Below are 27,703 nucleotides of genomic sequence, written 5' to 3' on the forward strand. Positions count from 1 at the left end.
TTTTTCACCACAAATAATAATAATAATAATATGTATTTATTCACTTTCTTAAGATTGTTCACAGTAAATATACATGTACATATAAAAATGAACAATAAACAAATAATATATATCTTACTAGATGTATATTATTTGATATATTGATATACATTCAAAACAGCTACATTTGAACATAATATAAATAAATAAAATCAATCTTTATATTGGAATAAGTACTAGATATAGATAAGAATATAAGTTTAAACTGGATAGAATAGAATATGAAAATCAAAATAAACTACCAGTGTGAAGGTGGCCATGTGATTTCATCCATGTGTTTGGTGAAAGAGAGGCGAGCGCGCTATTCCGCCATAGGTGGTTTCACCGCAATTATTCACATGGCTAGCCATGGAAATTTTCACATTGATAGACTCATTGCTGGAAACGAACTGATGTGATTGGAAATGATTCAAATGATGATGAAAATCCTTTTTTTTATGAAATGAACCGTATTATTGAAATTGTACAAACAACTGATAATAATAGAAGCAGAAAAATAATTCCAAAAGGAAATTCGTTGCTAGGAATATTTTTTCTGTCAATTAATTAAATACACCCCCGACTACCCTTAATTCAATTTTCATTAGAAAAAATCATAACTCCTTGCAGAAACACATTGCTGAGAATTTTTTTTCATGAAACCATCGAATTTGGCATGCTTATTAACCCCAGAAGGGTCGCTGATTTTGTCTCACGAAAATACACCCCCTTCTACCGCACATTGAAAAAAATTCACCAATAAAATATCGTAATGCGAAAAACAAAAACTCAATTGGATGGTTTAACTACGACTTCATTATTATTATCCTTGAGGTTAACAAAATCCAGATGATTGAGTTAACCTATTTGTGTATATTTGTATATTGTACGTGTTCATATTTAGTGCTGAATGTATTACTCCTTTTACATAGTTCTTTTTGTAATTGTAGAATTGGTGTTCTTCTTAAATTTCTGGAGGTTGTATGCCTGGGGGAACACCTCCCTAGACAATGAGTTCCAAAGCCTCGCTGTTCGTTGGATGAACGAGTGTTTGAAGAGAGATGTTCTGCAGGTCTCCAAGGTGACCACAAAGGGGTGTGAAGACTGAACTTGATGGGTCAATCTCGAAGAGACTGCTAAAGGAGGAACGGTTGTTGATATTTCACGAGAGCATCGCCCATGAAAATATCTATAAAACAGAGACAAATCGACAACTTTTCTACGGTGTTCCAGAGAAGTGAGCGAGTTCGTTAGAGAGGCATCACCGACGAGACGGACAGAGTCCAATAAATTCAGATATGTTTAGGTGCCGCACTCCAAACATGGGAACAGTACTCCAGGACAGGTCGAATATGTGCCTTATAGATCGAGGGCAGCTGACGAGAAGTAAAATAGCTCTTGAAACAGAAAACCAAGTTTTTGGGATACACTCTTGGCAATGGACCTCACGTGATCCTCCCAAAAAAGGTTATTGCTCATAGTAATGCCAAGCATGGAAATGGATGACTTCAGTGCTATGGTTACTCCTGACAAGATTATGCTTGCACAGTGGGATCAGCCCTTCTAGAGAAAAGACATGCATTACATTCTACCAGATTATCAGATCCCCATTCGAGAACTGTTGCCAAGTCCATATTTATGTTGTTAACATTTCTTTCTCGTTCATTTCTGGTCTCAAGGGCTGATATAGGAGCCCTGGAAGAGAAAGCGGTATGGAGGGTACTTAGCATCCGCGAAGTTGTGTACTGGGCACGAAGTTGCTTCTTTGAAGAATGTAGGTGCATGTTAGGTGTTTTGAGAATTTTTCAGGTTTTCAAAAAATTCATATTATTCCAAAAGGTTAAAATAACAAGTTTCAAATGTTTATGTTTTGTCTAACCATATACTATAAAGTTGAATAAGACCTATCCTAATTTAGGACAACACATATCTTTTGAAAGCAATCCCCGATGAATGTGGAGCGATATACTTATTTATTATAGACATAAAAAAGTGCTTTGAAATTCAAAATTGTTGATGAAAGTTTTACACACTACATTATAATTTTATTTCTAGATATTTTTTTCCAGAAGAACTGATCTGCTCTCCTCGTCCGAATTTGTTGTTGATTCTTTACAATATGATATTTTATACCAAATACCATAGTTTCAATGATAGGATATTATATAAGTGAAATATATTATTTTATAGTAGTATACATAATTCCGTTTTTATTAACTTGTGATAAGAAATAAACTTTTTATTCATTATATCAGATGCATGTAAAACTCATGAACACATATGTTACACTATCAGTATAATTCTTGAAGTAAATAGGCACTTGAATGGATTTCTCGGTTACTATACTATATCCATCCAACAAGGAGAGTATTCAAAACAACGATAGACGCGTGATAGAAGCGTCAATACTAAATCTATTGGTTGAAATAAACACGCCCCCTTTAGCTGGCTAATTAGAATCAACTGTAATCGACAGCGGAATTCGCGCCACAGAGACGGAGTGATCAGTTGTTTTAACGTCTGAGGTGGTGTGTAGTTATACGGTATTTTAATGTTAAACATTTTTAAAATGTCAAGTAATGATACGTCTGAAGAAGCTGCTAACTTTTGCCCCTAAACTCAACCTGAAAACACATGAAAAAACTGCAGTCGGGGGTGTTCTTCCGCGAGACTAAATCAGCGACCCTTCTGGGGTTAACCAGCTTGCTGAATTCGATGGTTTCATGGAAAAATATTCCCAGCAATGTGTTTCTGCAAGGAGTTATGATTTTTTCTAATGAAAATTGAATTAAGGGTAGTCGGGGGTGTATTTAATTAATTGACAGAAAAAATATTCCTAGCAACAAATTTCGTTTTGGAATTATTTTTCTGCTTCTATTATTATCAGTTGTTTGTACAATTTCAATAAAATGCTGTTCATTTTATTAAAAAAAAAAGATTTTCATCAATATTTGAATCATTTCCAATCACATCAGTTCGTTTCCAGCAATGAGTCTATCAATGTAAAAATTTCCATGGCTAGCCATGTGAATAATTGCGGTGAAACGACCTATGGCGGAATAGCGCGCTCGCCTCTCTTTCACCAAACACATGGATGAAAACACATGGCCACCTTCACACTGGTAAATAAACTAATGTATTGAATGGGTACTAAGTATGGATAAAAACATAATTTTGAACTGGACACATTTGGACATAATATAAATAAATTAAACAATCAATGGATATAGAGATTTAAATCATAAGGGTTCCAGACTACAAATAAATCAATACATAATATTTATCCACAATCGTGGAAGTAAGTATTCAAATTCATATTTGTCTATATATTATCTGCTCGTGGTAGGTATATTCTTGACAAATAATTCAATCTTCGTCATAAATATTTTGAGATTTTATTCGCATCTTGAATTTTCAGGAAGAAAACTGTAGAGTTTCAGTCCTAAATACCGAAAAGATTTCTGCCCAACTGATTTGAGCATTAATGGTATGACGAGTCTATCATTCCAACGTGAAGCATATTTATAGTGATAAGTAGTTAATTCTTTTTTGTTTTTACGATGTACAGCAGTAATATTTATAAAAAACAGCTGTCTGGGATCAAATATTCCAGATTCTGAATAGAGTAGAGCGCTAGGGTAGACGTAACCTGATAAATCTCTTCTGTATAACCTCAAGGAAAAGATAAGTAAGATAGATGAAACAAGTTTCTCTAAATTTGAAACAGGATTCAAATGATAAATAAAATACTGGCAAAATGAGTGACGAAGACGTGCCTAGACACAAACCACCCAAATTAACAGCAATAGTTTTTTTAAGGGCAAAACACAAGCACTACAGGAAAATTCTTAAGGCGCTTTAAGAGCAGTGCCTGTGTTGTTTGTAGCAATTTCGTTCCCTAAACTCGTTGTTTGTGAGTATCTGTTTAATTATATCACGCATTGTACTAAGAAATTCTATGAACTCTCGACTACATTTTTGAGATGAACTGTATTTCAAACTGTATATTTTTTCGTAAAAGTTACGACACTTGTCAAGAAAAATAAAAACACGAAAAAAAAGTTCTGGTATAGATTCCGCAATTTTTCATATGGTTAGAATCCAATTACACAAGCACATATTTACGAGTTTCGCAGACTGTAGGAGTACCAAATTCCAACTGAAAGCTCGCCCAGTTGTGAATAATAGTCTCATTACATATTGTACTTGATGAATAGCTCAAGAAAGGTACCCAATTTATAGTCTGAGTTCGAGCCTGGCAAAGTGACCTGTAAGTGTACTAATCAGCAACCGGTGAAATATTTGTAATTTGATAGTGGGAAATCAAACCATGAAATACCAACTGTTTTTCTCTCATAGTTTTTGTAATTTTGGTCGCCTTTCTGAAACCAGTGAGTCTAACAATTCATTAAGTAATTTCTTCTACGAACATCTATAAAAGCAAACCGCTACCATTCTCAAGGCCTTATATAGGTTCTTATCAGCGAGCACACACTTGATCAACAGGGCCGTGCCAAGGCTCTAATGAAAATTTTTCGTAATCATGGATAGCGAACCTAATCAGGGTTCTTCTGACTACAGGAGTACCCAAAACAATTCCAGACTGTTTTCATCTGTACTGAGTCAAATGAATACATTGATGTTTCCTACAAAAAAACAAGCTATTCTATTCAATGCAAGATCATTACTCCACAAAATATTTTGTTTTCCTTTGAAATTTCTAATAATAGAATATGTATTTATCTATTAAGCGAAAAAGTAGTGGATGAATTCTTCAACATCACCGAAGGAAAAATAGCGATCAACCAAGAAATTTTAACGGCGATAAGACTTATCACCCCAAGAAGAGAAAAACTGATCGTCTTTAACATATGTCCATCGATCCCACATAGTCTCCTTGAAGCTGAGCTACGCGGGCTGGTACTTACTTTAGTATCTCAAATTTCCTTCCCAAACTTCAAACATGTCCTAAGTTTCCGAAGACAAGTATATATTACTCCATTAGATCACTCCAAATTACCTCAATCTATCTCCTTTGACGAAACTCCATACCGTATATACCTTACCTTAGATAATCAGCTATGTTTCAAATGCAAGCAAAGCGGACATTTAGCTGTCAATTGTCCAAATATGAACAATGATGAATCCGTCCTCAGCACGAACATTAACAATGAATCCTAATATTGAAAACACATTAAAAACAACGGAAGAAAACTCAGTAATATTATCACATTTTTCAAACCCAAATTCTAGCTCCTCAGCGAAATGGAGTATTTCGGAAATTACGACACCTCCACCAAATTCTTCAAAACAAGAGAAGGAATTCGTCAAACCTATACCAGAGCAACGATGTGAAAAAGTTAAAACTTTCACTAGTGGACAATCTTCAGAAGAATTGTTACGACCAACCAAACTCATATTTCAAAAAGAATCAGAAAAAACAGTCGTGTCATAATATGATGAAACAAAAGACTTTTCTGAAAATTTTTGTGGATCATCCGATCCGCTTAGCGTGGCAAAAACTTATAAGTCAAACATTAAGGTACTACTTGAACTATAACATAGGATATACCCTCTCCTGACGGAAAGAAAGATAAAAACCAGATGTACCAAAATTCAAAATAAGATAAGGAAACAATTAGATTTGGAATTAGCCAGTGAAATAGAGGACAGCGACACATCCCCAGAAACTTTTTATCATTTTTCAAGTTTATCCCTCTCTCGGGTAAAATTCAATTCGATTCTTCAATGAAACCTCAATAGGTATTATACCCATTTAGAAATGTTAATGTTGCTCCTTTCAGAATACGCGCCATCTATTTTGTGTCTCCAAGAAACTCATTTCAGAAACCTAAGCGTGCATAATCTTTCAAATTACACATGTTTTCATAAAAGCAGAGACAACCAACTTCATGCCAGTGGAGGAGTTGCCATATATATGTAAAAAACTGTTTAGAAGTACAAAACATTTCACCGATTACCAATTTGGAAGCAGTTGCAGTAACTATTCACGGACCAGAAAAATTACATATCTGCATATTTCAATTTGCGAACCATATTTATCTACGTTACTGGACTGGGATGTAATTCCAGAGTTATACGGTAGTGATCACCACCCAACTGTTATCAGTAACGAAAAATCTGTACTGTCTTACACTACCCCCTCAAAATGGTCACCCGACCGGACCCGCTTCACATCACTCTTTGAAAATGAAACTGCAGAAATTGACACGGATGCAATGTTGAACCTAAATATAGACGCCATGATCTCAAAATTTTCTCTAATAATAATTCAAGCTGCTAAAATATATGTTGGGAAAACTAGCTCTCTTAATAAACATTTTATTTTTCACTCCCATGGTGGAACAATGAATGTCAAACAGCCATAAAGCTGATAAAACATGCTTTAAATACTTTAAAAAACATAAAATCACAGAAAATCAAATAGAATTCGAATGTTTGAGAGCTAAAGTTAGATAAATCTTGAAAACAAGCAGACGTGAATATTGGAAGAAGTATCTCTCCGAAATTAACAGTTCCACACCTATTGGCAAACTATGTAAAATTATAAGAAAATATCAAAGACTGCAAACTACAGACCTATAAGTTATTCAAAACACGACGCAAATATCCTCACTTAGCCACAAGAAATAGTTTTTGCATCAACTTTCCATCACTATTCCAGTAATAACAATTATGGAGTTGAGTTTCTTGAAACAAAAATTAGGAAAAGAGATGCTACTACTTTCAGTAGACGATAAGCCAAAAATCCCAAATGATTCAATTAACTGTCCCATTTCACAAGACGAATTTGATGATTGGATGCAGAACATAAAATACTCATCTCCTGGACCAGACGATATTCCAATAATCTTTCTCATAATTTTACCTAAAAATACTAAAGGACTGCTTATTAAAATGTATAAAGTCATTTGGAGTCAACATGTCTTTCCTCGTATATGGTCTGAGACAATTATTACTCCTATTCACAAAACAGACAAACCTAAATCAAATTCCGAGCCTTACAGACCAATCTTGGTTTCGTGTACCATGTGTAAAGTAATGGAGAAAATCATAAATAAGAGATCAATGTAGACTACAGAAAACAGAAGTGAATCAGAAGTGCATGAATCTTTTACGAATGACCAAGAATGCATCGCAATAGTTATCGATATTTCAAGAGCATGTGACACTGTATGGTCACTTGAAGGAAATTCCTTGCATTTCATCTCTAACTTTTTGAAATATCGCAATTACCCACTTCGCACAAACGGCTGTATATCTCTCAATAGGATCCAAGAAAATGGAGTATCGCAAGTTCTTCTCTGAGTGCCACATTATTCCTGATTGCCATTAATAATATAATCAACGACTGTATGGCTCCTCTCAAAGCGAGGCTGTATGCTGACGATCTTGTAGTCTCTGCTAGAAGAAAGAATGTAGTCACCATTCAGAACTACTTACAGAAATTCCTCAACAATTTACAGAAATGGTCTTCTTCAACTGGATTAAAAATATCTCAAAAAAAAGACCAAATGTATTCATTTCTTTGAAAGAAGCCAAAGGAACTCCCCCCAAACTACAGATCTATGTACAGAATAGTGAATACGTTGAGTACGTCAAAATCTTAGGACTGATATTTGATCAAAAGTTGAATTGGAAATTCCACGTCCAATATTTAAAAATGGCTTGTCAGAACGGACTCAACTTCTTGAAAACAGTTGCCTCTCGAATCTGGGGTTCGAACTCATCGATGTTAATGTTAATCTATAGATCACTGATTAGGTCTAAATTGGACTATGTGGCAATAGTATACAACTCTGCCAAAAAGTCCATATTAAAACAGCTGGATACCATCCACAACAACGCCATCAGAACTATCCTCGGAGCTTTTTGCACAAGTCCAACGGAAAGCTTTTAATGTGAAGCAAGTGAACCATCATCAGCCAACAGAAGCTAATGACCCTCACCTACGCAGCATCCGTCATATCCAATACAGAAAATCTCGTACACCACAATGTGATAGCACAGCGTTCTAAAACAATTTTTGCAATAAAAAATTAGAGTAGACCCACCTTTTTACCAAAGATTTAACCAGTATCTTTCGAGTTTTCAACTCAAACAACCAAGTACTTTCTTGATACCCAATACACCCAATACTCCCCCCCTGGATAATCCCCCCAGCCAACATTAAATATGGACTGCTACAATTTGACAAAAAGAATACAAATCCCAGGGTGATCAATGTAACATTTAACTTATGGAGCAAAACGAAGACTCCTTACCATTATACACTGATGCATCTAAAACGGAAAATGGAGTAGGGGCAGCTTCCACCACCTCTGATTTCAGCTATTCATTTAAATAATTGAAAGGAAACACAATACTCACAGGTGAATTATACGCTATTTTGAGAGCATTAAAGTACATTGAAGAAAAGAACATCCCAAAATGCTTGATCGTCACAGATTCACTGAACGCTTTCGAAGCAATTACACAACTATACACCAATCATCCCATCTTGCTTCTCATAAAACAGTCTCTCCACTCACTACATCAAAAACCGATCTTCATTCAGTTTATGTGGGTCCCTTCACACATTGGCATAGTTGGAAATGAAAGAGCTGACAAATTAGCGAAAGAAGCAAATACTAACCCGCTAATAGATACAGTACCACTTGCCGTTCATACGGATCTGAAATCTCTATACAAGCAAACGATCATTAACAGTTGGCAATTCCAATGGAATAGTTCGTCAGCAAAACTTCATGAGATGAAACAGTCAGTATCTCCTTGAACCCCCCCTCCAATGAAAGAAAATGGGCATATCATTTCGTCTTCGTCTAGGCCACACCCATGGGTATCTACTATCTGAAGAAGAACCCCCAGTATGTGAAGTGTGTGATAGTCTTCAAAGTGTGAAACATATTCTTACCGAGTGCGTGCTATATCACAACAAAAGGTAAAATTATGGATTCCCACCATTAATAAAGGACGTATTAGGAGATGAATGTGATATAAATACTCTGTTAGCTTCCCTCAGAAATACCAATTTGTTACATACTCTCTAAGTTTTTTTTTTCATAAACATGTAATATATCTATAAGTCGATAATGATCCTAGAGGTCGATGCGACTGTAAATAAATAAATAATAAAAAAAATTATAATCTGCAAAGGAATCGTAAGAAAATTGATTCCAAGACGAGAAGAACATCATCGTCTTCTGCTCTACCATTGGAATCGCCTTCACAATTTAGATCGGATCCCAACATGAAAAAAACTAATGGGCATTTTCTGAAGAAACAGAAAGAATATTGAATTTTCAGAAATTTACCAGCACAGCATAGTCTGGAGAATTTAGGAATACTGAAGGCAAAGCAATATTTTCAGAATATGAAACTGCATTAAAATCTGTTGCAATTTTCGAAATTGAATTGAAATTCGGTTTTTGAGATTTATATTTAGTAGATAGTATTTTCAACGAAGTGCACCACTTTTTGAAAACTTATTTATGCCTGCATTACAACTGCATTATATTTGGGGAAAAACTTATTTTCAATACTGTTTTAATTTTGATATATTTTCAAAAACGATAAAATAAGTCGTTTATTTTGTCACGTGTCGAAGCTGAGAATTTGTAACAGGAAACTCATAAAACGTGGAAACACTGACACGGTTTAGATTACTAATAATATTAATGTTCAGATTACATTTATGTGAAACTAGAAAAATGGAAGATATAATGTTCTTTTTTTTTGTTTAAAATCTGTTTTTCCATTAACTAGCTGTTATTCTAATTGAATATAAAGGTTTTATCTGTATAACTTTCATGATACAGAAAAAAGGCACATTCATTACTAAAACCTTACATATTAGCTCGAAGATCTAATTACTAACAGAACAGCATTTTGAATATCTGAAAATATTTAATGACATGATATTTTGAAGCCACATTTGGATGGTACGTTATTCTATAACTGAAATATTACTATTAAAGTTTAGTTAAAGGAAGGACATTATAATTTGAACTAACCACATTTTCCAGTTCCTTGAAATAAATAAAATTTACATAATTATTCGTCCATAGGAAACAGCTAATAAAAATTGCTCATAGAATGTATAATCCACCACTACTGTTTTTTATTTTTATGAAGAGTTAATTAGTCAATATAATTGATATAATAATACTCTATTGTCAAACAGTGTAGTACCATTAAATGAAGCAAAGATCTACCCCAGTCCTAGTGAAAAATTAATTCTATAACAAATCATAAATGAATAGAAATTATTGGGTATGAGGTGGATTACAATAAAAATTTGATAAAAATCCAATCCAAAACTACAGTTGAACTCTTCCCAAAATTTTATAAAGAAACCGGGTTTCTAATATTAGTTAGTTATGAAATTTTGTAGACAGTTTTAATATAATCTTCTTTTTTTATTTGTTACAGAATATTCGTCAAAATGCGGTGGATTATTTTACTGTTTCTACTTAGTACTTCGGGATTCTCGACAAATGGAAATAAATGCCTAAATATAACAGGTAAGGGTCATTTTTGATATACCTAGTTAGTTTATTTCGAAGTGTAAATTTTGCACCTATACTCCTGAGTTTCATTCAGCCTAATCATGAAATTATTCTCGTGATCAATATTTCATTAAGATGGAGTGACAATTCTTCTTGGGCCCTCGGTACGTCTACATAACCCATTGAATACAGGGGCCACTACAAAATCTTTTTGAAGTAATCGGTTACAAAAACTGATCGAAAATATGTCCTTATATAAGTATATGTTTCTCAATTAATAATAATATAGTAATGAAAATACGTTTCTCATAAGTACGATAAGGTAGGACCAAAGTGGATGACTTTACCCGACTCTCCACTGCAACCCGCAAGGGTATATTGTGGCTTATTTCTATTCAATCTTTACCGAATTATTCCATTTCCATTGGTGAGTGATCTCACAGGTCAGGCGGCAGAGTAGTACTGTGCCAAACGCTAAAAACCTGCTCCTATCCGCGGCGGGACAGGCACAAAATTTGCGTGAAGAATTATCCATCTAGGTTGACAGTTCATGGTAAATTTTGTATAATCTAGTGAGATACATTTTCTGTATTTTAGTGAGGGTCTGTTCAGTGGTCAGTCTGTGTCTACCTTCGTCAGTTAGGTAAACAACACTGCCGAATACTAACTGCCTCCAAGAGCCAGGAGAGACCCTCCTGATTTTTTCAGATAACTTTTAGCCATCGAGGCCACAATGTGCAGCTGTGGAATTATACTTGTAGATCATTTTCTAAAACGAAAACTATTTACACGGATGGTTCCAAAACAGATGATTGAGTGGGAAAGGCATTTTCTACGCCAGGAGACAGTCACTTTTGCACACTTCCAAAGTTTTTAAGCATATTCACTGCTGTATTATATGTCATCTGGCAAACTTTGAGGTACTCCGGCATCAATTTTCCTCAAAAAAGTAAATATTTATGAACCGGATATAATAAAGTCAGGACAAACAACTCCGCTTTCTGTTTTGATAAGTTTGTTGGGGGTTAAAATGAACACCAATTTGTCTGAGCACAAGCATGTCGCTGGAATTGCAAAGGCTACTTCTCTAAAGAACCAGGAAACTGTACACACCACAGAAACTCTTAATGCTTTATGAAGTTCAGATCCGATCTTCTTTGGAGTATTGTTCTCATGTATGGAGCTCTGCTCCTAAGCATACCCTGAAGCTGCTGGATTCCACCCAGAAAAAAGCCATCCGTCTGATAAGAGACGCGAACATCGCTTACAACTTGATATTGTGGAACATCGAAGAAAGGTTGGGGATTTTTCTCTCATCACGGAAAGTGTTCAAGTCACCTGGCGCATTTGACTCCACCAAGAGCGGTACATATCAGAAATACGTGACGGACTGTGGTTCGTTTTGAGATTAAACCTCAAACCGAGCCACACAAACCTCAGTACACCTCAAACTTCACTGAATAAAAAATCTTATAGGCTTCGCTCATGCTAAAATCCGATTTCACATATAAACAACATGGGAAGATTTTTTTTTCGGTTTCAACTCGATTTTTCTGTATAAAATTTTTTTTCTGAAAAAAAATGCAGATTTTGTAGTGAATTGAATTCGCTACAGAAAAGTTCCTTTGAGCAAACACTCTTCAATCAAGTTTTTGAGTTGTAGAGTTGGAAAGGTGAATGTTAATTGAAACCAAATTTTCTTGAAACTGTAAATTATCAGTCTTACAGTGAATATCATTTACAAAAGACGCTGTGAACTTATGAAATTGTTAGTTACAGACTACTAGTACAATGTTGCTGTATCACTGCTGTTCCAATGTTTTGACAGAATCAGAATCAACGAACTCGGGCGTGCGCAGCGTTATAGAACAGTGCTTTCAAAAAATTGTTCTACAGTGCCATCTAGTGGCGAGTTACAGAAAAATTGATAGCCTAAAAACCTTCTCTATGAAAAATTACTTATACATGTCAAGTTTCATCACGATCGGTTGAGCGATGTAGAAGTTTATCACTTACCAACCAACCAACATCCATTTTTATATATTAGATAATTTCTATTTAGTGTGTGACTATGAGTCGTTAGAATTATTGAAATTTTTTTTTTCTTCAATTTCTGATTTGGTGGTAACAGTAATATTTGCTTAATATCATTCAGAAATTGCTTTCTATGCATTAGTACAAATACACTAAGTATTGTTTCTGTTCCTCATTATAAGTTGAAATCCGATTATATTATTCCATCAATTGATCGCCTTGTTCAGTAGTATCATTTACGAGGCGTAACTTTTTTTAAATTGTTAAGCATGTATAATCTTTATCAGATTTCCATTGATCTGGATGTAATTTTTGAAATTCAGTAGGAAGTTGAAATCGCCAACTCGTAGATATTAAATAAATTTGAATAATCTTCGTTTGTGTAATTTTATCGTCCTGGCATGATTTATTATTGACAATTTACAAGTAGTGACATTATCGTATCAACTGATTGTTTTCTAACGCCGCGCCGTATAGCAAGTATTCTGTCGTTAGAAAAATATTAAATTGGAAATATTTCAAAAACTAATAATTTTCGGAATAGTTGCCCTCATAAAAAATTTCCATAATTTTTTATGCCTAATACGATTAAACCATAAAAATGGGGGGGTTTCCATTTTGAAACAAAGTCATTTTAGACGTTTTATTATTATTATCCGGTATCCCGATACTTTCGGGATGACGCGCCAGCATTATCAACCAATGACCACTCCCCACACCGTGGTGTAAATGATTATTGGGTCCGTGAATCATGTGCCCTGAGCAAGCGCAGTAAGCCAAGAATGACAGCCTTCTGCATCTGTGCGGCTAAGATTTCTACCTTAGTGCGGCAAGCCGGTATGATTTTGAGATTCGAGAGAAGAGAGGGCATCATTCCACCAAGGAATACAATAATCAGAACAACCATCTTGACAGAGTGGTCTGGATAGAGTCTGCGGAGTTCGTCTCGCCAGGAGCAGAAAACTCCACTACTAATATCGCCTTGCTCTGGTGGTCGAAAAGGACTACATTAGGCTTCAAAGCTTGTATGAGCCTGAGGGTGGCAAACGAATAGTTCCAATACATTCGGCACTTCTCGTTCCCCACAACGGATTCAATATGCCGCAGAGCGTAGAGCAACACCGGTGTCTTGTCAATACCGTAAGAGTGCCGTAGATGGTAATATAGCACTTTTAAGGCCTCGTTATGTCGATGGATACGAGCCGAGGCCGCATATGCTGGACATGCTGATAGCAAGTGCATTAGGGTCTCGGGCGCCTCGCGGCAGGCCCTGAACCTTGTGTCAGGAACCTCTATACCCATCACGCAACTGCGGTAGACTGAGGTGTTGAAGACACCATCCTGGCAAGCCATGATGAATCCCTCAGTTTCCGACTTCACCCCACTCGACCTGAGAAAAGCGAACGTCAGACGCTTTGATAAGCCAAGGTCTCCAATGTTATTGAAGAAGACCCCATGCATTGGCTTATCCTTGTGTCTCTGCAGAAGTGAGGTGATCTCTGCGGCGGTTTTTATCTGAGCTTTTTGCTGAACGAGTTCCAACCCGGTGACAGAGTTGTGGTCACCTCGTTCAGAGTCGAAAACTATACCGAGTTCATCAGCTGCTCTCTCATGGTCACGGACCATGCAGAGAAGGGGATCCGAACTCCTGACGATTTTACAGGCCATATCGAGTACCATTCTGTCATGTAGACACTCCAAACTCAAAAGTCCACGGCCTTCCTGTTGTCGGGGGAAGTACAACCGTGGAACGGGCGATTTGGGATGCAAACTCCTATAGAGATGCATCATTTTTCGGGTTTTCACGTCGAGTTGATACAGCTCCTCCCGAGTCCACTTCACTACTCCAAACGAGTAGAGTAAGATTGGAACGGCCAGCATATTTGTTGCAGCAACTTTGTCCTTCCCCGACAGTTCCGATGACCAGATCTGTCGAAGTTTGTGCTGATAATTGCCGCGGAGAGAGTTCTTCACTGCTGTTACCGCTTGCGAGTGGCGTTGTTCCACCCCCAGGTAAGTAGACATCTTTCCGGCATCCAAATGGTGTAGGATGCCTCTATCTACGAGCTGCACATCCTCTCCGTAGTCCCCGCATCGTCCTCTTTTGAGATGGACCATTGCACATTTGTCTATCCCGAATTTCATACCGATAGCATGTGTGTACTCTTCCACCACACTCAAGGACTGATGCAGATCCTTCTCTCCAGAGGCATAAAGTTCAAGATCATTCATATAAAACAAAAGGGTGACCTTGTGCCTCCGGTTTCGGGGGTGCCACACTTATACCCTCGAGTATTTCTGAGCGCAACGGATAATGGCAATAGTGAGATGCAGAAGAGAAGGGTACTGAGGGAATCGCCCTGAAATACACCCTTTCTGAAAGTGACCTACCCTGTTTGGACTCTGGCTTGACCAGATGTTATGGTGAAGTGAGTTCGCCAGAGTGGTATCAGTTGTTCAATGCATCTCACTATTTTGTTGAGTACCGCGAGGCATCTGAGCAAATGTAAGATGAGTTCACGCAATATTGTATCAAATGCCTCACGGTGATCGATCCAGGTTACGCTTGTATTGTATCGAGTCCTGCGTTACACATATATCGATGAGCAGGTTATCTTTACATCCAGCGACTCCTCTCTTCGACCCTCTCTGCTCATATATCCGTTCGAACACTGCGGTAGTATTCGTGTATATAAGATGCTTGTTAACAACTTATAACACGAATTCAAGCATGTTATCTGTCTGTAACTCTTAGGAATCGACAAATCTCCGCTTTTGGGGATGAGAACGGTCCGCCCCTCGACAAGCCAATCCGGAATCGGCTGCTCTCCGTCCAGCCATGAGTTGAAAACTCTGGCTAGATGGCGGTGGGTGCTTGGTAGTTTTTTCCACCAATAAGTATTCAGCCCATCTGGGCCTGGAGCAGCAAAGTTCTTGGAACCCACAAGGGCTCTTCGAACGAATTATATTTCTCGTTCACACAAAAGGGTTTTTAAAAACTTTTTATTTGAACAGAGTAACAACTAACTATGAAATATAAGTACTGGCTATTACAAATCAATTGCACCTATTTATATATAAATTATTGCCGACTTGGCAGATATCAGCAAAATAATTGATGTCGTCTTCGGGTCATCGAACAATATCCTGCTGATGTAAGGGGTTATCGAACTGTAACTTCTCCATCCCCTGGGGAAGTCTTGTAAGGGACGAACAAGACTGAAGATGATGCTTCGTGTTCGGGAACTGGTGGATCATCATTGGATGATTCTTTCTTCGTTTGCCTTTTCAATCTGTAAATTACGTATAGAATGAAGATGGTGATTGAAATGTAAATGGGAGTCATCCAGAAATGGCTATTATCAGATTGTCTGGTTTCTTCTGGGATGAGTTGTAACCTCTCTTCTTCTAGGGTCAGATGTTATAGTTTATCCAGGGGAATCTTATCTAATTTCAATGTTTTGAATTTCAGCGAGGAATTGATGTGAGCTGTCTTGATATTTGGTGAAGTGAGGGGTTCGTCTAATATGACACTTTTGGAGTTTATGAAGGCTTCGTTGTTGGTTTTGAATTCACAACCTGGTGGAAGTTTTATCAGATGCACTCCTTCCAGAACCATAACTTTCGTACTGGAACAATGTGTAGATATTTTCGTGGCCTGTGGAAATATTCTTATGTAATGGGCTTCTGACATTTCCAGTATCAGTGTTGCATTCATCGAAATTGGAACGTGTTCACATCTTGCTTCTTCATCTTTTATTTCCAACATCTGGGTAACACAGTCAGGGGATCTGCCAGTATCTTGGAGGAAATTTTCTTCGCAAAGGTAATCCAGGCCAATTCGTTCACAAGGTGAATTTAGGTATTGGTAGAGGTAGGGACTGACTGTTAGGTAAGGAGTTGGTGGAATGATTATTGTCGAATTTTGTGTAGGAATGGGAAATAAGTGGAAGTAGGTGAATGTATCAAGGAATATTAAGGGCACATGAAGGATAAATACGATTTTATGATCCGTGTGGTAGGCGTCTATTTTGATGACGTCGTAGTATTTATGGATGTCGTCCTCCTGGTTATAGAGTAACTGGTTTTCTGAGTGGTAGGTGAGCAGTGTCCTTACGATCCAACTCAAATCTTCGCTTTTGAGGACGCTGTTATGGACTGTATTGATCCTTGCCAGGGATACTGCCATTTCTAAGTCATTCAGTGTTTGTAAAATAACTTGAAGTATCAGGTTGATTTGATCCAATACGTTTCTAGTTTCCAGATAGTGATTGAAGTCAAAAACGAGTCCATTGAGATCGGTTTCAATTCTCTTGACTTCTATTGAGATGGTATCTTGATTATGTGTTAATAGAGAGATGGTTTCATTGTAGCTCTCCATTATTCTTGTGTTTAAACTGATGTGTTGGTTCACATGACTTATTATGTTCCTTTGGTTGTTTTCTAGGAAAGCAATAGCATTCTCATATTTCCTTGCATCTTCTTGGTCCAAGTTTCCAGAAATTGCTTTGATCACACTTCCTAAGCCATTTATGAGTCCTCTTTTGGGTCTACTAAGAGGATAAAGAGTCTGTAGCTTTTCCTTGGCAGTTTTCAGTTGGTACTTCATTCCTTGATCGAAATTTTGCAAGTTGAAGAAATAAGGGTCACTTAGTCCGTTACGAATTGCTATGGAGACGGCATCATATTGGTATTCTATAGCGAATATCTCTTCGTGGATGGGTTGAACATCGTAGTAGTGGATGAAGTCGTAGGTACTAGTCTTAATCTTTGCTTGTCCCATCTTGAGGGGAAGTAGTCTTGGATTTGTCTTGAGGTTCTGGATTTCGATCTCCTGTCCTCTCGTCAGATGAAGGCTGTAAAGGGACGAATAATTTAGTTATCTTATTAGGCAAATGTCTTATATTTTTCTTATGGACGTTTGCATTTTCTGTCTCGACAGTTACTGTTTGGTCTTTTTGGATGGATTTTGGGAAGAAGGGTGTTAGGAGTTTGTTTCTTTTCACTGTTTTTCTTGTGTACACCTTGGTGCAGGGTTTGTAGGTAATAGGAGTTTCTCTTTTCTTGTTTCTCTCCTCTATGATATTTGTTTTCTGTTTCTGTAAATCTTCGTTGATTTTCCTATATATTTCCTTCGTTTTTTCCCTGTGTTGTTGGACGTAGTTGTTAATCAAGGCTCGTCTTATGTCGATATCGAATGGGTCTTGACTATTGAGATGTCCGTTCAGAATATCCATAGGTTTCTGTCTTGTTGCTGAATGGATAGAGTTGTTATATTCTAGGATGGCATAGAGCATCTGTTCTTTGATGTCTCTTTTCTTATGCGTATCTCTCAATATTCTCAAGTGCTCGATCAATGTGGAATTGAATCTTTCGACTATCCCGTTTGACTGAGGGTTTTCTGGAGTGGTATAGTGAATGTTGACTTTATGTGTATTAACAAATTCTTGGATCAGTCCATTTTTGAATTCCGTTCCAATATCAGTGACGGTCATATGTGGTATTCCATGATGGTTGATGAATACTAAGAGAGCATTGAGAGTGTTGATAGCATTACATCCCTCTATTGGATACGCCTGGCCATATTTTGAAAATGCATCCACAATCGTCAGGAATTTTTGTCCACTAGCCTGAAAGGTATCCATGTGTGTCAGCATGAACTTTGGCTTCTCTGGTCTTCGATCATACTTGTTGATTTGACAAGTTTCGCATAAGTTGATAGCTTCTTCGATATCCTTTTTTATATTGGGCCAATAATACAATCTTTTGATCCGAGTTTCCGTTTCGGTGATTCCTCTATGGTTTGTTTTTCCTTCATGCTGCTGCTTGATTATTTCTTTTTGTCTAGCTGAGCAATTGACATCTTCCAAAAGGCGGTTGCATTTTATGAGATCGAAAGAGGAATTCTTGAATGTCTCTCTCAAGATTCTGCACATGCTGGGGTAGAGTTCTTCATCTTCGAACATCAAAGCGTATTTCTTTCCCGGGCTGATATATTCTTTGAAAAAGTTGAAAACATTTTCGTCCATATTGTCGTTTCCCAACCGAGCATGGTATCTTCTTTTATTCGGGAATATTTCTTCTATCACCGTTCTTGCTGGGTTATAGCTTACTCGTTTGAAGATGACTTGGTTATTGAAGACATTGAGAGGTTTCTCTGATATTGGTATTTCTAATATTGGACTTTCTCTGGCTGTATGGTTGGTGATGCCACTAGTATCTTCGTCTGGGGTAACTTCCGGGTTCAGGCTCACGCATTCCTTGTCTCCTTCGGTTGGGGGTTCATTCTGAATTTCTTATTCTTGCGGTATGGGGTCCTTATCTTCAGGAAAATGGTGATGAAAGCAATCTTTAAACAGATCGTTGATGATGTCATCTGCAGACTCAGGAACTTCTGATGGAGGATGGTTGAATAGAGATGCCTTGTCGTCGTCGTAATTTGTTTCATGGAGCTCCTTTGTATGTATCTCTATTCTGGAAAGCACATCGGCGTTGGTATTGCTAGTGCCTTTTTTGTAGACCACTTCGTAGTCATACTCTTCTAGCTTCAGGCGCCATCGGACCAGTTTTGAGTTTGGATCCTTCAAGGAGAAGAGCCACTGGAGGGGACGGTGATCTGACAGAATTTTGAATTTTCTGCCGAAAAGATACGGTCGGAAATATTTGGTGGCCCAAACTATTGCTAGCATTTCCTTTTCAATGGTAGAGTACTTCATTTCAGTTTCGTTCAGGGTCCTGGATGCATAAGCTATTGGCTTGTCTTTTCCTATGGGTCCTTGAGATAGAACGGCCCCTATGGCGAAATTGCTGGCATCTGTGGTCAGATTAAAGGGCTTTGTGAAGTCCGGATACTGTAGTAGTGGTTCATTGGTAAGTAGGTTTTTACAAGTTTGAACACATTTTAGGAATTCTGGCGTATGCTCTATATGGGCATCTTTCTTGAGACAGGAGGTTAACGGTTTGGTAGTCTTGGCGAAGTCCTTGATGAACTTCATGTAGTACCCTAGGAGTCCTAGGAATCCTCTGATCTCTTTGACAGTTCGAGGTTCAGGATAGTCCATGATTGCTTTGCCTTTTGCTGGGTTTGGTTTTATCCCATTTGGAGTGACGATGTGTCCTAGAAAGCTGACTTCTTTTGTCAGGAGTTCGCACTTGTCTACTTGTATTTTGAAACCAGTTTCACGTAGACGTTGGAAAACTTTTGTGAGGTTGACCATATGCTCCTGCAGAGATGTAGAGAAGATTATGTCATCCATATAAACCAAGCAGATAGTCCCTTGTAGACCTCCTTAGGACATTGTCCATTACCCTTTGAAAGGTCGCTGGAGCGTTTTTCAGTCCAAACGGCATACGCAGGTACTCGTAGTGTCCGTTTTCGACGTTGAATGCGGTCTTAGGGATGTCCTCTTCTGCCATCTCTATTTGGTGGAATCTGTTTGCCAAATCCAGGGTAGTGAAATATTGACACCTTCCCAGTTTGTCGAGGATGTCAGAAATGTTCGGAATAGGGTAGCGGTCGTCTATTGTCTTCTCGTTGACTTTGCAGAAATCCACAACGATACGCCATTTTGCTTTTCCAGAGGCGTCCAGTTTTTCTGGAACGACCCAAATTGGTGAGGACCAGGGAGATTGGCTAGGTCTGATGATTCCGAAGTTATTTGCTTCTTGACTTTTTCCTTGTGTACATACGGATATCGGTATGATTTTGTTTAGACGGGTATTTCGTCTCTGGTTTTTATATGGTGTTTGACCTGATTGGTGAATGTGAGTGAGGAATCTGGATGGTGAAAAATATCAGCATATCTTCCGCATAATTTTCTAATATGCATCTCCTCTTCTGGATTCAGGTGGTCTGTTCTGATTAGATCATCCATGTTGTTGATTGGGTCTCTGTTTCCTGATGGGATTATGTCAGCAGAATAGATATGATGCTCTTGAAGATTTATTGGGCTGCTGCGTACTGGTTCGGCTAGAACGATTTGGAGTTCATCTGGACTGAAGTTGACAATTTCCGTCCAGGCTAGATGATCACGGGCATCAGTTAGAGCTTCACGGATGTAAGCGCTTTGCAGTTCCTGTCTTGGTATCATGATAGTTCCATTATTCTCTTTCACCGGTAGTCGTACATGGGTCACGCTGTCTGGCTCCAATTGAATAGAGTAGAACTGGGTCTTATTGGTTTCGTAGTATTGGATTGGGAGAGAGGAGTATTCGGTTAAAAGGGAGGATTCAGGAAAATTCAGTTCAGCTTTGAGAAATTTCAGGTTTTCGAGTCCAATGAGGCCATCAAAAGTTTTGTGGAATTTGAAGAGGTAGAATTTCAGAATGCCGTTTGAGTTGAACTCAGGAAATATGGGAATGTCTGCACTGTAATCTTGAGAATAGTTTTGGAAAATAGAAGTGACGACAAAGGGATCTTTATTGGAAAGCTAATTCAGGATTGAGAAAGGATTTTGTTGATCCGGTGTCAATGAGGAGTTTGAGGGGAAGATTTGCAATGTTTATATAAGGAAGTTCTCTCTTATCGTCAAATGTATGCAGTTCCACTATATTTCTTGGTTTTGTCCTGGATCCAATGGAAAATTTACATCTGGTTCCTGTTGGTCTTCTTGAACCTGGAATTCTTCAGTTGGTTCTTGATTGAGATAAGAGCAGGTTTCTTCAATGTAATAGGGGTTCGCTTCATATGCAAAGTCTTCGTCATGTTGCTCAATGTTGAACATGGGAGCTGGATAGAAATTTGATCTTGCCTGAGGTTGGGTTCTCATGCTCCTCGTTGGTGCTCCATAAGTATTTCTGGTACTGATGCTCATTGGTGTTGGTTCTTGTCCGTTCTGCCTGTTTGGTTGATTCTGTCCAAAACGTTGTGGTTGGACTGAAGGCCACATCTGTCTCTGTTGAGTATTTGGTTGCCAATGTGGTCTGAAGGTCAGTTGTTGAAATTGTGGTTGGAGTCCCATTGCCTAATGAGGTTGTTGTTGTCCAGGTCGTTGAAAGTGTTGCATGGGTTGGTACATCCGCTGTGGTATTGATTGTTGGGTATATTGGTGATTTGCAGTTCTTTGCTGGGTCTGGAGTGGTTTCTTGGAGACTTTTGGGGGTCCAAACGTCCTTTGTAGATAACGGATATTGTTTTCTTCTTGGATGTACTGCATTGCTGTTGCCAAGTCCATTGGTTTCATTACTCTTATGGTGGATCCCATGGGCTCTCGTAGTCCGGCTAGTAATGTTGTTAGAGCTTGTTGTTGGAAAACGCTTTTCTTGCTGATCTTTATCGTATCATCGGCGGTGTGTAATTCGATATAGTTCGATATTGTGTTTAAAAGTCCCATGACTTTTTCGTAAAAACGTTGTGGTGTTTCGTTCTGGTCTTGTCGCAGGTTTACCAAATCTCTTGTTGAGGAATTTTCATTCCGTTGGTCGGCGAAGTTTTGGATTAGAGTTCCTTTGATGCTGTTTCACTCACTACATCCATAAACTGAGATGACGTCTTTGGCTCTGCCTCGTAGCTTGTTGAGTAGTCCTTGTATCAATATATGGTTCTGAAAACAACCGGGGTCTTCAGTATTCCAATATTCGTTCAGAATAATTGTTGATACGTTGATGAACTGGTATAATTCATTTGGGCTTCCATCGTATTCGGGTACAATCCAAAAATTCTTCAAGTCGAATTGTTTTGCCATGTTGATGGGATTTAAAGGTTGGTCAATTGTTTGAGGAATAATGGATGGGCAAGAATTGGTACTTGAAGGTGAATTTGGTAAAACTAAGGTAGGGGGACGTAAAATAGTATTTGCAATTGATGAAGTTGAGTTCATTTGTGCTTACAGGATGACGATACGAAACTAAAAAATGAAAAATAAATATAGTTTCAAAAATTAAAAAACACACTTTTAAAGAACATCGCACTAAAAAGTTAAAAATATTTTTTTTAGATAAGCTTAAACCAATAACGAACGAAAACTACTAGTATTATTGTGAAAAAAGCATAGGCGCTTTGTGCCATATTTTTTTATAAAGCGGCTGTTTTTTCACAATAATACTAGTATTTTTCGTTCGTTATCGTTTTGAGCTTGTTTATATTTTTTTAACTTTCCAGTGCGATGTTCTTTAAAAGCGTGTTTTTTAGTTTTTCAAACTATATTTATTATAATGTTACTGGATCGTTTCAATGAGGACAATTTTTCATGAAACATAGTATTATGACATATTTAGTAGAATGAGGCAACAAAATAGAATCAAAAGCTAGTGGTAATGCTGAGTCATTCAAACAAGGTTTTGTATTCGAAACTTTATGAACTCTTCCATTATTAATTCTGAGCCCTTTCGTTGTTTTCAAGGATTTTTCATAAATATTACATAATTTGTTATCAAGAGAAGGAGAAGGGGCATCGTTAGCAGTCATTGGAATAAATGATACACAAATATGGAATTAACCATAAAAAATAGAATGCCTCATATACATGTTGTTAAAACTGACCAAATAATGTGTTTGATATATTAAAAATATATTTTGAGGATACTTAGCTTTTGAACTGGTTCATCAAGTTTCACTCCACTTGATATTTCCTATAGGATTTCACAAAAGGATTTCGGAAAGTGACAATTGTTAGAAATTTCTTCAAATGGAGGTCTCGCCATCGCCAAGAATACAAGATTCAGACGAATTATATGAAGACAGATTGTCAAATGTGTTACTTTTTTTATAATTGTGAAAATGAATTCTATATTAAAGATTCTTTCGATTTTTCAAATTTTATAAAAGAAAAATCATTACCTCCAGGTTATATTCTGATCAGCCTTGATGCGATTTCACTTTTTTGCAATATAACTATGCATCTAGTGGAAAAAAGTATTATAAAAAGATGGAATGATATAAATAAAAAATGCTCAAAAAACCAAAAAGAAATTATTGAAATAAGTGATTTTATCTTCAACTCAAGTTATTTCTCTTTCGAAGGTAAATACTATAAACAAATTCTTGATACACCAATGGGAGCTACTGTTTCTCCTTATAGCTCAATACGTAATAGACGATCCTTTTGAAAGCATACTTCCTAAAGTGACTTTTGGAATTCCTATTTTAACGAAATACGTTATGGCAAACCTCATATAATTCTTGATGTTGTCAATAGATATGACACCCTTCCTTTCATTGATACAAAAGTTATCCGTGAAATTAATAATTCCTCGATCACTGATTGGTATGTCAAACCTACCAATTCAGAAAGATATGTCAATTACTATTCTTTTCATGAAAAATCAGTCAAAATCAGTTGGATACTCTGAAAAAAAAAGAATAGAAAAATTAGTACACCCTTTCCTCAAGCAAAAACATCTCTGACTTCTTAGATACATTCGTATTCCAGAAAACTTCTCAATAAAATAATTTTCAATACTGGCAATCTTTCTCAGATGAACGTTTCATACATGCAGTCGAAACGCATTGAAGTCAATCGAGTCCCAGGCAGACTGCTATTTGGGTTGGACTGCAGTGATGAGAGGTAATACCCCGAAACCGTCCTGTAGGTGATCTACTCGATTGATTTCATCGTGGTCTTGCTGGTGTATGACAAACATCTGCAAGACTCAACCTTGATGAGGTATTTTGTATAAATGTCTGTCGTATATAATTCAATGCCCATCGTGGTAATAGCTGACAATATAGTTGTTTTCCGGTAGGCATTTACCAGAACCAACTGTGTAGGTATATTGGGGAGGGGGATGAATGTTTCGAGATTTTTTTTCAAAATATTTATTTTCTCATACATATATATATCTCTGCTCGATACAGTTTTCAGACTACTTTTGATCATTCATTGAGTACTTGTTAATAGATTGTATTTTGTTTTCTCACTGAATTTGTGGGCATATATGCTTATTCGTATTGTTAATGCTCGCAACAGCTGCAAACTCAGGATAAATGAAAGCAAAGAACTTCACAATCAGAGAATTGGGGATAACCTGCTTGCCAATCCCAACGGGTCTAAATCCTTCTGGTCGGTAGCTGAAGCTGTTAATCAGAACTTTACAAAATCCATAAATCCACCACTAACACAAGCGGATGGTTCAATTGTAACAACAGTCATAGAAATAGCAAATCTACTAGCTGAACAATTGCGTCCCAACTCCACAGTCGATTTTTTGGAAAAGGCAACACCCCCTATTCCCACACTAGAATCCACAATGCCGGAAATTACTTTTTGACTGCGTCTATAGTCAGGCGAATTTTGAAATACCTCAATATTAACAAGGCGTCTGGCCCTGATGAAGTGTCCGTCATCGTACTTAAAAAGTGCGCAAATGAACTCGCCCCAGTATTTTGCAGAATTTTCAACCTGTCTTCGAAAAGCTTCAAAATCTTGAGCGATAATCAATATGGCTTTCGGAAACAAAGAACAACAAGCAACCTTCTATCGTATGTGATCCATATTTGGAATAACGCTATCGAGAAACAGGAAGAGTCAAGAGCTGTTGCGCTTGATGTTTCTGAGGCCTTTGACCGTGTGTGACATGAGGGTTTGTTGGCCAAACTTCGATGATATTGCTTGTCGGATCATACTTATGTATGGCTCTTCAGCTGAAAGAACGTTGCCTGCTAGTGGCCGTCGACGGATATCTCCCGAATACTTTCACCATCAACGCTGGTGTTCCCCAGGAATCCATATTGTCTCCAACCCTGTTTTTATTGTATATCAAGACTTATTGGAAAAAATCAAGAATCCAATATATTGCTTTGCTGACGACAGCACACTTGTCTTGTCATTCCATTTGGATTCCAGGACATCGACTACGGAGACACATCTTCACCGGCAGCAGGAGATTGCATATCTTAATGAGGATCTAGAAGTGATTTCGAATTGGGATGAAAGTAACAATGTTCAATTCAATGCCACAAAAACCCAAGCATCGGTTTTCTCCAAAAAGATAAATGTCTCCGAACCGGATATAATAATGTCAGGTCAGACAATTACGCTTTCTGCTTCGACCTCAGCTTTATAAAGCTCAGATCAGACCTTCTTTGGAGTATTGTTCTCATATATGGAGCTCTGCCCCCAAACATACCCTGAAGTTGCTGGATTCCATCCAGAAAAGAGCCATCTGCCTGATTGGAAGACGCGAACATCACGTGCAACCTTGATAGCCTGGAACATCGAAGAAAGGTTGGATATTCGTCTCTCTTCTATAGATACTTTCACGGGAAGTGTTCAAGTGACTTGGCACATTTGATTCCACCAAGAGCGGTGTTGTATTTTACCTGGAATATCTAAGTTAAATCCGGTGTCGAAGAACGAAATATTGAAATTCAATGTCAGTCAAAAAAGTTTTTTTTATTCTATTTGTTTTAGTTACAACAACTGAACATCAAACTAAATATAATTATATACAGGGTAAATGAGAGAGTAAACAAATAATAATGAATATAAATACTGAACATTCTCTCCCGCAGTAATTGATTCGAATGAAAGAAATTACTTCAAATCTGATTATTCTCGGGAGACTTCTCTTTGAATACATCAAGTATGCAAAGTGTAGATACAGCTCGCTTGAATGTTGTTCCAGAAGCTCTCTGATTTTGCCATCCTTCCCAGGGTGAACATTTGTAATTATTCCTTTCAGCCAAATGTTCCGTGGACTATTGGAGTCATAAAATAGAACAATATCCCCTATTTTGACATTTCTTCTCTGCTGGTGCCATTTATCTCGTTTTGCTAGAGATGGTAGATATTCTTTAGCCCACCTTTGCCAAAATAAATCTGTGAGCCTTTGTGCTGCCTTCCATTTGTTCAATAAACACAAATCCCTTTCATCAGTTTCAGCACAAGGTAACGCTGAATAACAAGTTCCAATCAAAAAATGATTTGGAGTTAGAGCCTCCATATCATCTGGATCATTGGGTACATGGGTAAGTGGTCTCGAGTTCAAAATATTCTCAACTTCTGCAAATACTGTCCTTAAAACATATTCCTGGGGGTATCTTGTTGTAAGAACTTCCGACACATTTTTCTTGATAGATTTTATCAAACTCTCCCATGATCCACCCATGAAAGGAGCTAATGGCGGGTTGAAAAACCATTTCACATTTTTCAGCGTACAAAATTCCTTTATTTTATTTTGGTCAAACGATTCCAAACTTTTTTGAAGTTCTCTGTCACTTCCTTTAAAATTCCCTGTCACTATACATCTCTTGCGGAAAACCTCGTCTACTACCAAATTGTCGAAAAACATGAATGAAACCATCCGTGCTCAGGTCGTGTGCAATCTCTAAGTGAATTGCTCGGGTAACCATACAAGTGAATATCACCCCTTATCGCTTCTCCCGACTTCTCTTGACTGAAACTAAAAGAGGTCCAAAATAATCAACTCCAGTTTTTATGAAAGGTCTCACTGTCCGTTCTATTCTACATGTTGGAAGCTGTCCCATAATCGGAGGTTTCGGCAAGGATTTCCTGTTCTTACACTTTTGGCAGTTTGTCCAGCAACTGCGGATAGCTTGTCGCATACGTAGTATCCAAAACTTTTGTCTCATGCTATTGAATACAGTGTCTTGTCCATGGTGATTGAACTTCTCGTGATAATAAAATATAAGCAGTTTCGTAATTTTGTGTTTCGGGTCTAAAATTATCGGTCTTTTCACATATTCATCTAAAAGTTTGGAGTTATCTAATCTTCCACCCAATCTGATCAAGCCTTCTTCATCAAGGAAACAATCCAATGTATACAGACGACTCGTATTTTTCACAATGCCATGAATTCTCAAAGATTTCATTTCTTCACTAAATGTTTCCTCTTGACATCTGCTAAGTAGATTTTTTTCAGCTTGATTTAATTCTGATACTTCTAATTCACCCGAAGTTTTTGCTCTTGTTTTACAATTTTGTATGAATCTATGTATCCAAGCGGTTGATCTCAATAATTTTTGCCATTTAGAGAATTTATTTGGATCAGTCGTAACTACATTTCCTTTATCGTTCATATTTACATGAACCAGTACATTATTTTCTTCTAAGTCTACTTCTTGTCGATTATTATTTGTTCTGAATTTTTCTTCAACAGGCCAAAATTCTGCGGTCATGTACAAAAATTCTGGTCCCTTTAACCACCTACAGTCAGGAGAAAAA

At 37.4% G+C, this 27,703-nt stretch overlaps 1 protein-coding gene across 2 annotated transcripts in view; it reads left to right on the plus strand.

Moving 5' to 3' along the window:
• Window positions 1-27,703, plus strand: part of LOC111510348 (uncharacterized) — a 226,043-nt gene that overhangs the window by 95,511 nt on the left and 102,829 nt on the right. For both annotated transcript variants that reach the window (XM_074170556.1, XM_074170557.1), the window contains one exon: window positions 10,471-10,562. In XM_074170556.1, coding sequence (XP_074026657.1) covers window positions 10,484-10,562 — 79 coding nt within the window. In that variant the 5' untranslated portion in view covers window positions 10,471-10,483. The remainder of the gene's footprint in view (window positions 1-10,470; window positions 10,563-27,703) is intronic.

The sequence above is a fragment of the Leptinotarsa decemlineata genome, unplaced genomic scaffold (assembly GCF_025532065.1).
Source record: "Leptinotarsa decemlineata unplaced genomic scaffold, Ldec_3_MD MMD2_P_RNA_scaffold_9, whole genome shotgun sequence".
NCBI lineage: Eukaryota > Metazoa > Arthropoda > Insecta > Coleoptera > Chrysomelidae > Leptinotarsa > Leptinotarsa decemlineata.